This window comes from Orycteropus afer, unplaced genomic scaffold (assembly GCF_000298275.1).
Source record: "Orycteropus afer afer isolate SDZICR_OR568_19922 unplaced genomic scaffold, OryAfe1.0 scaffold00005, whole genome shotgun sequence".
NCBI classification, from domain to species: Eukaryota; Metazoa; Chordata; class Mammalia; order Tubulidentata; family Orycteropodidae; genus Orycteropus; species Orycteropus afer.
This window is the reverse complement of record NW_006921592.1, coordinates 311996-327712: the sequence shown is the minus strand read 5'-3', so window position 1 is coordinate 327712 and position 15717 is coordinate 311996. Positions and strand designations below refer to the sequence as shown.

The 15717-nt window shown below is 40.6% G+C and overlaps 1 protein-coding gene across 1 annotated transcript in view; it reads right to left on the bottom strand.

Annotated features, from left to right (window-relative positions):
* The window catches only part of FAM189A2 (family with sequence similarity 189 member A2), a 79281-nt gene that overhangs the window by 61307 nt on the left and 2257 nt on the right, over positions 1 to 15717 (bottom strand). Inside the window, exon 2 of the mRNA XM_042780576.1 lies at positions 11773 to 11829. Coding sequence (XP_042636510.1) covers positions 11773 to 11829 — 57 coding nt within the window. The remainder of the gene's footprint in view (positions 1 to 11772; positions 11830 to 15717) is intronic.

Genomic DNA, 15717 nt, shown 5'->3' with positions numbered 1-15717 from the left:
GGGGCGACTCGAGGGCAAACAACAATAACAACAAGATCTCACTCATCAAGCCTTGCTTCCAGATCCTCCCCTCAACGCATCCGCCAGTGAAAAGCTGTTATGTCATAAATTCTGCCCAATCCCAACCAGTTCCCCCTGCCTTGCAAGACTCACCTTAAAACCACAAAGCCAGGGCTCTAGAATCCTATAAGCATCCTCTTGTGACTTAACCCCTTCCTAGAACTATTGTCAAGGTGGTGCTCTCTCTTACTGCACTTACTGCAATAAATCCAATAAACGTAGCTTTGCATTATCAACAGGTTTTCTGGGAATCAACAGTACTATTCAAGATAAGTTGGATCTAACAAACTAAAGGCAGAAAATTGTTCACACAGTCTGTTCTGTAAGCTCAATAAACATCCCAGCTCTCTCGCTTTTAAGCTTACAAAACAGAGTTGGTATGGGGTTAAGATTAATTTTACCAGAAGAATTTGGTCTTACTCCTTGGTTCCTGAGAGAGAACCTCTAAACCTTGGAAAGTCCCCAGTGACTGAAGTGTCTTTGATGAGGCCTCCAGATCACAACTGAGGTTTTACGCTATTGAGGTTCTTCTTGGATGGGGCTGGCCAGGCCAAAAAGACCACTACAGTGATATCAGCCCAACCTCAGGGGAGGGGCTAATGATTCAATCAGCCATGCCTATGTAATGAAGCCCCAGTATATGCTCATAAATAAATAGAAACTCCCAACTCATCTTGAATGCTGCTGTTGATTCCTGGTTGGTGACAGACAGCAATGCATGCAGGAGGGTAGTCCATTCTTTTTTGAGATGTGGAAACTCTACACTGGGAACCCTCTCAGACTTCGCCTTATGCATCTTCATTTGTATCCTTTCTGCTATTTTGAAACTGTAATTGTTAACTACAACACTTTCTGTGAGCTCAGTGAGTCATTCGAGCAAATCATCAAACCCAAAGGAGTAGTGGGAGCCAGCAGGTCAGAGGTAAGGATAGCCTGGGAACCTCTGAGCTTATGGCTGGTATCCTGAGAAGGAGAGGGAACCCCAGAATTGTGTCAAGGAGATCAGAAGTGAGGGAGATCTATGGCCTGCACTTGTGCCTGGCATCCTGAAGGCATAGTGAGAAAACCCCAAATTTGCAGCCAGCAAGTCAGAAGTGGGTGTATAATGGGGACCTCTAGCTTGCGACTGGCAGCTAAGGTCTTGAGCCTCAGCAGTGTGGAGGACTATGTCCTTTGACTTCTGAGGTCTGACCTAGCTCTGATGTAGGATCAAAGGAAGAAGTAGTAATTTACTCAGGTGGTGTCAGAGATGCAAAATAGACTGCATTGAGAAATGGAATTTGATTTTCCACACAGTGGATGAACAATTTGTTTTTGATTGCTAATACGGGTTTGTATGAATAGCAGAATTTGGTCCAAGACTCACTTTCATTGTAACAAACTGCCTGGGAGGAAGGCTGTCAAAGGGTCAGTCTGTAACTTCACTTACCTATAAGTTTTAGCAATTATCTGTTTCTACCAAAATAAACCCACTAACTTTGTAGACCCAATTTGGCTTAGGTCAGTTTGCAAAACAAGGTACTGCTCAGAGACACACCACCCAAGAGTACTTCTTATTTCTGCAGGTCCCAAGTTCTTACCCCATGCACAATTCCTGAGAGCAGGTGAGCACAGAAGAAAAATCACAGCTCTATTGCCAATGGACTAAGCCCACTGTGGTCACATATTACCCCAAGCCCACCCCAGGGTGCCTTAAGCACACAGTTTGATGCCATAAGTACTTACTGAAACACCAAACCTAGATTTTCTCTTGGAAATTTTCTCAACAGAAGATAAAAAATATTTCATAACGTGATTGCCTGCCTTTGGTCCCTTTAAACACTTCACAGTGTCAGCATGCATTTTTATCTTTCGTTCCTCACTACATTGCTGAGGGGTGAGGGCATTCCCATTTTACAAATGACGAAATGGATTAGTTCATTTCATTGACAACTCACTGATTGAAAGTGACAGGACTAGGGCTCAAAACTACACCTTCTGATGTCTTAATTATTTCTGCTTCTGCCTCTCTTGAGTGAAGAATAAAATTCCTGAAACTCTCATCACTTTAGAACTTGGAAAAAAAATTGACCAGACATAAATGAGAAATTAAACTTATACAACTTATATTACATACATGCACCCATCACCTGTCTATCAGTTTGTCATGCTGTAGTGGTTTGCATGTTGTTGTGATGCCAGAAGCTATGCCGTCAGTATTTCAGTACCAGTGGGGTCACTCACCCCACTGACCAGAGACAGACTAGGAAGAAAGACCTAGCAATTCTCCTTCTGAAAATAACCAGTGAAACCCTATGAATCACAACAGAATACTGTCTAACTCACTTGCTTTGGACATGTCTTCAGGAGGGATCAATTGCTTAAGAAGAACATCATATTTGGCAAAGTAGAGGGCCAATGAGGGCAAAAGAGACAGATTGGTCCAACAGCTGCAATGATAGACTCAAATATGCTGGTGATCATAAGCATGACAGGGCAACGTTTAGTTCTGTTATACAGCAGGTCACCATGAGTCAGAGGTGCTAACATAACAATACACACAAACTCAATGATGGCCGCAGAGAAATATTCACTGTTGTGGTTATGTTTTTGTGTCAACTTGACTGGGCCTATTTGAGTGGTTGGGCAGCTGGTGGTAGTTATTCCCCATGATGAGACTGGCAATCAGCTCCACAGTGGGATCTACCACAAGCAGCTGAGTAGCTGCCTTTGGGATGTGGTCTGCTTCCTGTATATAAGAAGCATTGGGGATAGTCTCTAGCACATGGCAAGCTTGGACCCTGCATGTAGCTGTGTCATTGTTTAGCAGCCTGCTATGCTCTACCGACCTTGGGACTTACAAAGGGCTTAAGTTAATGGCCTGCCGTGTGCTTTGGTAACTTCAGGACTGTGACTTTTTACTTGTCAACCTTGGGGCTTCTCAGCCTCAGCAGCCAGCAGCTGTCTGAGTGAAGAAATAAATGCCTCTAGCTCCAGTGGGCCAGGAGCAGGAGGCAGAGCTGGACCCCAAGGTTGAGGGTTTTTACTCAGCCCCTAGAGCCTGGCACTTTGAACTTGGACTTAAAGCCTCCAAATTGTAAGAATAAACTCCTGTTTGTTAAGGCCATCCCATTTGTGGTGTATTCCTGTCAGAGCAGCACTAGGGAACCAGAACACCCACCAATTCAGTAATAGAGGAGATGGTGAAACAGAATAGTGAAAAGAGCTCTGGACTAAGAGTCAAAGCCCCTGGGTTCTTTCTAATAATAGGTCATCTGTGTATGAGCAGGACAGACCATAAGTGCTGAGCTGCTTTTCCCTTATCTATAAAAAAGGGACAATACTTGGCAATAAATCTCATGAGAAAAGGTATATGAAAGAACCTTGTGAAAAGGTATATGAAAGAACCTTGTAAACAGTTAAGTACTACATACATTCCAGAAAGTATTACTAATAATTCTGAGGAATGAGAACAGCCATTCATTTTTATCCTTTAAAACAGAGGGTGAAATAATTACAGTATTTCAATTTATTCACAGGGAACTTTAAAATGACCTGTTGAAGATGTCCATCTAAAATTAAAACACCATCAAAGTAACTAAACAGGATTCTGGAAACCGATAATATGAGAGTAGGGAAGAATCTTGAAAGTTTGTTCTGGTATATGCCACTCATTTTACAGACACAGAAACCAAGACTTGGAGATTTTCCTAAGATAACTTGATAATTAGTGGTAACATGTCAGCATTAAAATCCAAATTTCTTGAAATCAAACCAGAGCTTATTCCAAATTACTGACAACAATGAAATAGACTTTAAAGAACTAGACTGCCCAAAATTAAAGAATCTTGGAGCTCATTTTATAAATACACAGGTTCCTAAACCACACACGGGTATCCTGACACCTCCAGCTCTTCACACCATCACAGCATAAATCACCTGTAACTGTTTCTGACTAACGGATGAGGGTAATTCCTCCATCTCTCTTGACAAAGTGCCCGAGTGTTCCATCAATGCATCAAGGATGGAAAGAACCTGGATCCCCAGATGGCTTTCGGAGCAGAATGATCGTGCTGACCTAGCTTACTTGCATTGTTACATGAGAGGGGAAGGATTTTGTACACCTACTCCTCATTCATTGACTATCCTGTTATCTAGCATTTTGTATTTACAATCATAGTGAGAAAAAAAAAAACTATCTGGTTATTTTGCACATTAACAGTATACATATCTGGCAGTAATGATGCCAAGGTGTGAAGAGAGAGTAACACGGGCTATGATGGTTAAGCTTATGTATCAACTTGACTGGACCATGATCGTATATGGTGTGGCAGTTATATGATACAATTTTGCAGTTATGTAATGCAGTCATCTTCCATTTTGTGATCTGCTGGGGTCATCCTCCATTTTCACGTAACACCAATTTTGACATAATGATCCGGTCTTTGGAACCCAATTGTGTCAGTAAGTGAGGAGTGGGTGTATAGCTTACATACACCATTTTTCAGTCTCTGGGTAACTAAGCATTGACCTAAATGTTAGAATCTTGAAGTTAGAAGAGAAACTTTTTAAAAATAGGTAACTCATTTACCCTATTCTCTTCTTGATCTGGGGCACAAGTCAACATATCCTACCCAAGATCATCACTGGGGAAGAACTTTTATTCCTGGTACTAAAGAACAATGCTGCCCTAAGACCAAAAGAAATGGATGGTACCGGGCTATCCTTACCAATCCCAATAGTTGGATCTTGATCAAAAGGAGGAGAAAATGTGGAACAGAATTCAAATTCTTGTTTGAAACTTGACTTACTGGATACATTGAAACTGGAGGAACCTCTGAGTCTTTTGCCTAGAAACAACTTTTAAGGCTTGAACAGAAACTAACCCATGAAGTTATCTTTAGACAACAATTTAGCTCCTTAAGTAAAGAACGGTTGTCTTGAGCATTATGCTCTTTTAAAGAATTTTCTATATGAAATTAAATGGGCAACAGTAACTCTAAAATACAGAGAAGAACTTTAAGGGACAGAAAGTCTAAGTGAATGATGGTGAAACAATACAGGTAGAGACAGGGAGAATGGTGACACTATGCAGTATGTGACCATTGTCAGTGAACTGTGCATGTAAAAATTGTTGAATGTGTTTGCATATATCTTTACCAAAAAACTTTAAAACATGGTGTCCTTTCACCAGTTTTGATAAGATCAAAATCTTATTGATCAGATCTGGGCCAGGGTGGAAAAAAATGTTCAAATTGCCACTTTAAAGCAATCAAAATTATAGACAGAGATCCTGGCTGGGCTTTCAGAGTGGCTAGTCAGTGGCAGGTCTCCTTCCATGCTGGGGACTCCTGTTCAAGTCCCAGCCATTTCACCTCATGCAGCCACCACCATCTGTCAGCAAAGGCTTGTTTGCTGCTATGAGGCCGAACAGGTTTCGGCAGAGCTTTCAGACTAAGATGAAAATAGGAAAAAAGGCCTGGGAATTTACTTCCGAAAATCAGCCAATGAATACTCTATGGACCACAATGATTCAGTCCCCATCTGGTCACGGGGACGGCATAAGACCGGCCAGCATTTGGTTCTGCTGCGCCTGTATTGCTGTGAGTCGGAGGCCAATCTGACAGCAGCTAACAGCACTCTTACCAAATGCACCTTCAATGAAAAGTGTCTTGTTAAGATACTTCCATTTTCTAACTGAGATACCTAGTTAACACAATCTTTGAGGTACTGTCCAACATTGAGTTTTTTATTTCTAAACACTCATAAAACATGTTATTAGAATGAAAAACGGATGATATCTAGAAGAAATAAGAGCATTCTTTAAAAATGGAAAATGTTTGCTCTTTGTGGAAAATAGAAAACCTAGAATACTACACTTTCACAAATGCACACATATTAGTCATAGCCGAAATTATCCTAGTCATAGCTGAAAAGAGTTACAAATATTCACAGACTATTTTCCAATATTATTACGTTTGTTCTGCGCACATGAGCCCTTTATCAGTATAAGGAAGAGGACCTAGTAAACAAAAGCTTCTGAGTTTCCATGAAAACTTGGCTTTAAAGGAACTAGGTTAAACTAACCCTTCTTCGTTCAAACTAGTAAAAAAAATTAAAAAAACGATATAATCACTAAAGCAATCACAAAAGAGAAAGCACAAATGTAAATGGTCCTCAAAAGAAAGTATTCAAGTGTTCTAGACTGGTCCACGCCCAGCTCAAAAGGAGGACAGCATGACTCTCAAAGGCCCTGACACAGACCAGCCCTCTCTTCCCAACCTCCTCAACCAAAATGCTCCCTAATAACCCTAAGATTAAAAGGCGATGAATATAAAGTTCTAGAAAACAAAAGCAAGTGAGAGAAACTTAAGCTAAAAGTGTGAGAGAAACTTAAGCTAAAATCAAAAGAGAAACTTCAAGAACTCACCTATGGGGGTAAAAAAAAAAAAAGAAAAAGAAAGAACCCACCTTTGACCTACATTTCTTATTGGCTGCCAACTTAACACTACAGTCAACAACAGAACTTAATACCAAGAACATTGGCTCTGGTGTTACAGGGGGAGGAAGACAGACCAGGATCCCTGTCCTCATTGAACACAGGATCTACTGGGGGAGACAGAAAACAAAGAGTGTTGTTGTTGTTGTTGTTGGCTATTGAGTAGGCCCCATGGCAACCCCATGCATAACAGAGTGAAATGCTGCCCACCTCTGCACAGTCCCCATAATCAGTTGTGGATTGGGACCATTGTGATCCAGAGGGTTTTCAGAAGCAGATCTCCAGGCCTTTCTTCCTGGTCCATGTTAGTCTGGAAACTCCACTATAATCTGGTCAGCATGATAGCAACATGCATGCCTTCAGTGATAGGTGGTCGCTACACATAAAGTTCATGGGCTGGGAATCAAAATCAGGTCTCTCAGGTGGAAGGCAAGACTTCTACCACTGAACCACCAACAATCTCCAAACAAGAAAAGCACAGATATAGGCAAACAGCAGAAAAAGAGAAAACACAGTGATATTCAGAGGGAAAGGCTACAGGATAATGGAAGCAGAGACTAGAGAGACAATCTACAGGCCAAGGAACATCAAGGAGTGTCAACAGCCACCAGAAGCAAGGAGATACACATGGGATGCTGGCTCCCTCAGAGATTCCAGAAGGAACCAAACCCAATATGGGACTTCTGGCCTCCAGAACTGTGAGAGAATAAATTTCTACTGTTTGAAGCCACCTGATTTGTGGTAATTTGTTATAGCAGCCCTAGGAAATCAATACAATCTTTATAAATCAATTAACATTTCAAAACAATATCTATGATATTCTAAATACATAATTTATAACCATCAAATACAGAAGCTCAAATATCCAACAATAGGGTAATAACTAATGTGATACAGAAATTTGACAGAATGCCGCCAATGGAAACAGCAGTAGGCACATGGATGCCTCATATGTGGAAACATAATATTTACTAAATATTGAGCAGAAAAAGCAGAGCACAACATGGTATGTATACAGTGCTTACAACTCTATAGAAAAGTACACATGCTCATCAACAAATATAAGAAATAAATGTGAGTTGTTGTTGTTAGATGCTGTCAAGTCATCTCCGATTCATAGCAACCCTATGTACAACAGAACAAAACACTGCCTGGTCCTGTGCCAGCCCCACGATACTTCCTATGCCTAAGCCCATCGTCACAGCCACTGTGTTAATTCATCTCATTGAGGACCTTCCCCTTTTTCGTTGACCCTCCACTTTACCAAGCATGATATCCTTCTCCAGGGAATGGTCCCTTCTGACAACATGACCAAAGTAGGTGAGACAAAGTCTGGCCATTCTTGCTTCCAAGGAGCATTCTGGCTGCACTTTTCCAGGACAGATTTGTTAGTTCTTTTAGCAGTCCATGGTACTTTCAGTATTCTTCACCGACACCACAACTCAAAAGCATCAACTCTTCTTCAGTCTTCCTTATTCATTGTCCAGCTCTCACATGCATATAAGGCGACCAAAAATACCATGGCTTGGGTTAGGAGCACCTTAGTCTTCAGAGAGATATCTTTGCTCTTCAACACTTTTAAGAGGTGTTTTGCAGAAGATTTGCCGAATACAATATATTGTCTGATGTCTTGACTGCTGTTTCCATTGGCGGTGATTGCAGTTCCAAGTAATATGAAGTCTTTGACAACTTCAATCTTTTCTCCATTTATCATGATGCTGCTTATTGGTCCAGTTGTGAGGATTTTTGTTTTCTTTATATTGAGGCATAATCCATACTGCAGCAGTAGTCTTCAATCTTCATCAGTAAATGCTTCAAGTCATCCTCATTTTCAACAAGCAAAGTTGTGTCATCTGCGTATTGCAGGTTGTTAATGAGTCTTCCTCCAAATCTGATGCCACGTTCTTCTTCATAAAGTCCAGATTCTCAGATTATTGCTCAGCATACAGATTGAATAAGTATGGTGAAAGGATACATGCCTGACACACACCCTTCCTGATTATAAACCATGGAGTGTCCCCTTGTTCTGTTCAAACAACAGCCTCCTGGTCTATGTACAGGTTCCTCATGAGTACAATTAAGTGTTCTGGAATTCTTCTTCTTCTCAATGTTATCCACAATTTGTTATGATCCACACAATCAAATGCTTCTGCATAGTAAATTAAACACAAGTAAACATCTTTCTGATATTCTTTGCTTTGAGCCAAGATCCAACTCACATCAGCAATGATATCCCTCATTCCACATCCTCTTCTGAATCCAGCTTGCATTTCCGGAACTTCTCTGTCAATATACTGCTGCAACCGTTTTTGAATTATCTTCAGTAAGATTTTGCTTGCGTGCGATACTAATGACATTGTTCGATAATTTCCGCGTTCTGTGGGATCACCTTTCTTTGGAATGGGTACAAATATGGATCTCTTCCAGTCAGCTGGCCAGGTAGTTGTCTTCCAAATCCCTTGACATAGACAACTGGGTGCCTCCAGCATGGCACCCGTTTGTTGAAATATCACAATGGGTATTCCATCAATTCCTGGAGCCTTGTATTTTGCCAGTTCCTTCAGTGCAGCTTTGACTTCTTCCTTCAATACCACTGGTCCTTGATCACAGGCCACCTTCTGAAACAGATGAACATCAACCAATTCTTTTTGATACAGTGACTCTATGTATTCCTTCCATCTTCTTTTGATGTTTCCTGCATCATTCAATACATCCCAGAGAATCTTTCAATATTGAAACTTGAGGCTTAATTTTTTTCCTCAGTTCTTTCAGCGTGAGAAATGCCAAGCATGTTCTTCCCTTTTGGTTTTCTAACTCCAGGTCTTTACACATTTTGTTATAATAATTGACTTTGTCTTCTCAAGCTGCACTTTGAAATCTTCTATTCAGCTCTTTTATCTTGTCATTTCTTCCATCTGCATGCCAGGGAAGTGAGCTGGGTGTGGCAAGCAGGTTTTGGAGTGCCTGGGGCAGGCCAGGGAACTGATCTGGGTGTGGCTGGTGGATGTGGGAGTGCCTGGGGCAGGCCAGGGAGCGAACAGCTAGGGGAGGAAGTGAGTGGAGCAGTTTGGAACAACTAAGAGAGACCTATTTGTCTGTCATTTTGTCGTACTGTGGTGTTGCTGGAGGCTATGCCACTGGTGTTTCAAATGCCAGCAGGGCTACCCATGGCGGACAGGTTTCAGTGGAGCTTCCAGAATGGGACAGACTCGGAAGAAGGAAGGGACCATCCACTTCTCAAAGAATTGGCCAGTGAAAACCTATGGACAGCAGTGAAACACTGTCTGATATACTACTGGAAAATTCTAAGATGGCCTTGTTTTTCCAGTCTCACAAGTTTTCCACCTTTGACAGGGTGCAGTCTTACCACTTTTCTCTCACTGCCACCTAGTCAATTCCGACTCATAGCAACGCCCACTGGGTTTCCAAGGCAATAAATCTTTACAGAAGTAGATTGTCCAGTTTTCCTTCCACAGAGTGGTTGGCAGTCAAATGACTTAGGTTGTATGCCACCAGTGCTTCTTTTGCTCATTTTAGTGGAAAATAATTGAGTTTTCCTTCTATGACAAATTTTCTGCCTCACACTGGTTCTGGCTTTCACAGTTTTTACTGTATTAAAATACTACAATGATAATTTATTCCTTCCAGAAATATTAAAGTATATAATATTAAATTTAATATTTAAATTACATTTAATTGATTTATTAAATTTTAATATTAAAAATAAAATGTATCAATGCAATAATTGATGTACTTGCAAAATGTTGCCTATGTTGTCTTGCAGGCCTGAAAACACTGTAGGTTAGTTTTCCCAGACTATCAACACAGTATCGGGATCCATTTTTCTAATGTATAAAGACTGTGTAATGTGTGCCCTCTTCTTGTATTTAAGAATCTAAGTACAGTTTTAAATTGTGTAGGAAAGAGTGGTTTGCTTAAGATGAACTCTTAACCTTATATACAAAATGACTTTAGACAAATTATTTTTTAATAACTTTTTTCTATGTCCCAGGTGGTGGCATTTATTTCCATTAAGAGTCATGTAATACTTGGTTGACTCTTTTTGTGATGTTAGTAACTCTTTTTTTTTTTTCTTTTTTAAAAAACTTTTATTGTGATTTGGGTGAAAGTTTACAGAGTAAATTCATTTTCCATACAGCAGTTCATACACATTTTGTCTCCTGACATTGACTGTAATTTCCCACAGTGTAATAGCTCTCTTCTCACTTCCTCCCCATAGTTACCTCTTCCCTGTGTCCTTCCCTCCCATGCACTCCTGCCCCTCAAGTGGTCTCCCTGTGCATACACTGCCCTTCTGTTCTCCCAAGATTGCTCTCTACAAGGAGTGTTATTTACCTGATGTAAGTGTTCAGCCCATATGCCAGTGACTTTAGACAAATTATTTAACCCCATTTCTAGATGGATCAAAGAGAAATCAAGATTAAAAAATATACATTAGATGGAAAAAAAAAATGTAAGTGTACTTCAATTCTCAAATATTATAGTAAATTGAATTTCCTAGACCCTCTGTTTTATCCTTAAGAGCTAGCAGTTTCATTCCTGATTTTCTCTTATTGCTAGTATTCCATGAATCTAAATAACACAGCAATGAAAACAAAGGGCAGTCACTATCATACGTCTGTATTACCAAGAAAATATACTATTTGTGTGAGAAAGAAATAATACAGAAAATCTAAGCAAGGGAATTCTGATGTTGGCCAACCAAAGCATTATAATAATAAAAAAAAATACATATTCAAAAATAATATAATATCCAAGATTTGCTCAAAAGAACATGGATGGTCAGGGAATATGTTAGAGTGTAGCTGAACAAGATTGGCTATGAGTTGATAATTGCTGGATGATGAGTACAGGGAGTTCATTATATTATTCCCTCTATCTTTGTATATATATAAAATTTCCTGTAGTACACAATTTGTTGTTGTTTGCTTTGTTTTGTTTTTAATTATATCTTTAGAATGGATCTAACCCTGGAACTAGAAACACATGTATAGCATTGGATACATAGGAAGTTTAAAATGAATCAGAAAACCAGCAAAATTAGCAACTCACTTTATTGTCATGAGGGCATGGGCCATCTGACTTCTAATATTGTCCATTGGTAACTTTTTTAACAAACAAGGAAACTTAAGCACTTCTCCAATGCTTTATTTAAACAGACTTCCTACATAGTCCACTTTACAAAGGTAATAATTTATAAGATCAGTACATACCAGGAGTATCATAGGTCTTTTCCAAGTTGTTAATCCTATGATTCCAGAGAGTATCACCTGTAAGGAGAAAGAATATCATAAATCCAGAAGATGGGCCCATTCCTATAAACTAATCTTCAATCTCTAAAGAATACATATTTTTTAAGTACTAAAATTTCAAAGCATTCTAAAACAAACATTTAACATCCCTGCTAATCACTTGAGCACTGGTAGACCACTCAGTTATGAAATGTGGATGATCTTTTCACATCCAAGCCCCCAAAGCTTTTTTATTGACTGTCTATGTTTTTTCCTAATGTCAATTAAAAACTCAAGCACAGAAATTAGCCTTTTCGGGTCAGTGAAGGAATCACTTTCTCCAACCAAGTCTCTCTGTGCCCCCAGTTGTACCCAGTCTGCTGCTAGAATCAGCTTTATAAGATGCCCATCTGGTTGCATCACTACCTTCACTAGGTGGGATCCCTATGAGACCTGTCCCTGATCACTTCTCAAGCCTGATTTCCATACCATATACATCCTCCTTCCTGGCACACCTGCTCTTCCTCAGAACAGCCAGGCTCTAGACAGTGCTGGGCTATCAACTACTCTGCTGCAATGCCCTCTTCTCTCAACTACCTTTCTAGCTGACTGGGAACTCCTACACATCCTTCAAGGTCACTGAACAGTCACATTCTCTGAGAAATCATCACTGACCTCTCCAGCCTCCAAAAATAGCTTTTTTTTTTTTCCAAAAAATCTCATTGTATTTTGTTGTAATGATTTGTGGGGCACATCTCTGTCTTGCCCACTAACTGTGAACTTCCATCTTGTCCCCCTTTGAAACCCTAGGTCCCAATACAGTGCCTGGCATATGGTGACAACTAATAAGTGTCCTTGGAGCATTTATTCCACAAAGGGGAAAGAAATACAGTGAGAAAGATCTCATGTTACAAAATGAGACTTCAATAAACATCAGGGTGATATTTTCAGTAAAAAAAAAGCAGCTTTTGGCAAAACATAAACTGGAAACCAGGTTAGCCCTCTGAGTAACACAGTTCTCTAAGTAGTTGGGAAAGAATAATTGAAGTAATAGTTCACCCCAGGAATGTTCCGATACTATTTAAAGTAATATTTACCTTTGTGTAATAAAGTATGTCTGCTGAATGCAGCTGTGAAGGTGTTGTATCATGTGTAGTTTTTCCTTGCCAAAATCCTTCCAATGCACCAATTTATAGTTACTGTTTATCAACTACTAATCAGTAAGGAAGGAAGGTTGGGCAATCCTACTTCCGTAGTGATACTGCCTCGGAAACCCAAGGAGGGGTCGCTATGAGTCGGGGCCGACTCGACGGCACATAACACACACACACACACAATCAGTAAGGATTTTATAGTATTACCTCAAATTCAAAGCACACGGACTTGCATACAGTTCTCCATTCTCACGAGCTGAATGAGAGTAAATCATTGCACATCATGAAACCAGCAGAGAACAAGTCTATCCACTTAAATCATTCAAGGCAGATAGGCCTCAATTTCTTTGCACCCGTCTATGTTTAAAATGTACTACCAGCTGCCTCTGAGCACTAAATCCTTGCAACTATCTAAAATTCAGTAGGGTATTTTCTCCCTCTAAAACCCAAGGAGGGGTCACTACGAGTCGGGTCCGACTCGACGGCACATAACAACAACAACAACAACAAACTATTTCTGCCTGAAACATTCAAGGCACTCATTTGAGGCTAGTCTCCAGTGTGCAGGCTGGATCTACTTAATAAATTGAGACTGGTCTTCTCACCTTCCTATGCATTTATCTGTAGCCTGGTGTTTGGTGTTAGGGGTAATGCAGTACTGTGTATATACTAGAATTTGCCTCTGTTGTCTATATCTAAGATCAGGTGGGGGGTAAGCAAATAGGAATATACCCTAGACCAAGGACAGATCTGGCTGAAGATAATCTTACATATGTACTTGTGCTACAAAATTAGCCACATACATTACAGAAGCAACAGAAGGCAGAATTGGAGTAATTTCTCAGAGAAACCAAACACTTGAGAGAGAATCACTGGGCCTGCTGACTCAGGACCATAGTCTTGGGGGACATCATGCTCAACTGGCACAAAAGAGTACATAAAAGTCTTGTTCTACAACTGGCTTTGGTGAGGAGAGACTAGGGTCTTAAAAGCTCTTGAGTGGCCCTCTAAGATGCAACTATTGGTCTCCTCTCATCTGAATCAAAGAAGAGTGAAGAAAATCAAAACCATCTGGAAACAATTAGTCCAAGGATAAGATGGACCCTGAAACCAGAAGAACTAGATGGTGCCCAGCTACCAAGCCAACCACTCAGAAAGAGATCAAAACTGGAGATTCTGGATAGAGCGGAAGCAAAAATTAAAAAACACAAAAATGACCAAAATTACTGGTTGGATAGAGTCTGGTGGAACCCCCGAGACTATGGCCCCAGGTTACCCTCCAGGCCTAGAAATGGACTCACTACCATGGATTGGCTCTCAGCCCAACAATAGAAAGACCTACATGCAGAACACCTACCCCAGGGTGACATACTCACCTACTCTAGGGAGATGCACCCCTTAGAACAATTAGCCATGAGACACAAGAGGGGCAGCATTCACACAGAGGGGCAGCTGGACAGACAGGAGTGTACAGTTCAGAAGGGCACAGGGAGAGGGAGTCACTGGGACAGGAGGGGAGGAGAGTTTGTTATGGTTGGGGACGGTAATCAGGGAGTGAAATCAAATGTGCACAAACTGTTGAATGTAAAACAAATTTGCACCGAAAGCAGAATAAAATTTAAAAAAAAAAAAAATGATTATAGTCTTGGAGACCCTGTGGGGCAGTTCTACTCTGTCACAAAGGGTAACAACAGAATATGGGGTAGAACTTGGCAGATGGGAAAAGGAGCTTGAGAAAAGGGAGGGGGGAATAATAATAAATTTGGACTGAAATCCAAAAGACCTTGAGTTCTAGGCACCCAACTCAGCTTCTAAAAAACTATGTGACACTGGCCATGTCATTCTCACTCTCATTTCCTTAGAAATATGGTAAGTTGAAGAAACCATCTTTTTGGTCTCTTCTGGCTCAAAAAGTTTACTTCACTGTGATTATAGCAATTTCTCAGAAACCCTGGGATTCAGCACAGGCTCCACTCTGTGGACTGTGTGTTGCATACAAGTTTGTGTGTGTGTGTGCATGTGTGAATATGCTTGCATGTGTGTGCATGAACTTGCACGTGTGTTCATTGCTTGTGTGTGTGTGCCTTGCATGTGTGTATGCATGCATGTGTTGATGTGTGTGCACATGTGTTTGCACGTGTGAGCATGTACATGTGTGCATGTGTGAGTGTGTACATAAGCATGCCCACCAGCCTGCCCTAAGCTTATTTCACTGAAGAAATGCAAGTTGCTTTTATAAAAATATAATTGAAAATCTGACAGTCCCGGAAAGAAATACAAACTGCACACTTGAGTAAAATATAAGTACGATTTGGGTTATCAGTTAGTGTTTGATATTTCAGCCACCAGTCTCCATTACTACAGATGCTTGTGGTTCAGTTTTTTTGGAATACATTTTTCCTATTAAAACAGTGTTATAAAGGTGAAGTATCCACTCAGCCCACAAAAGCGCAGAAAAAATAGTGATATGCCTAAGCTCTACTCCCCCCTTCTAGCTAGGTCATCTATCTTATATACGCAGGTGCAAAGGAGCCCCACAGTGGTTAAGCCGTAGGCTGCTAAATGAAAGGTCAGTGGTTTGAATCCACCAGCTGCTCTGCGGGAGAATATGCAAAAAAAACCATTGCCGTCAAGTCAATTCCAACTCATAGCAACCGTACAGGACAGACTAGAACTGCCCCATAGGGTTTCCAAGGCTGTAATCTTTATGGAAGGAGCTCTGGTAGCATAGTGCCTAAGGCACTTGACTGCTAACCAGAAGGCTGGGGGTTAA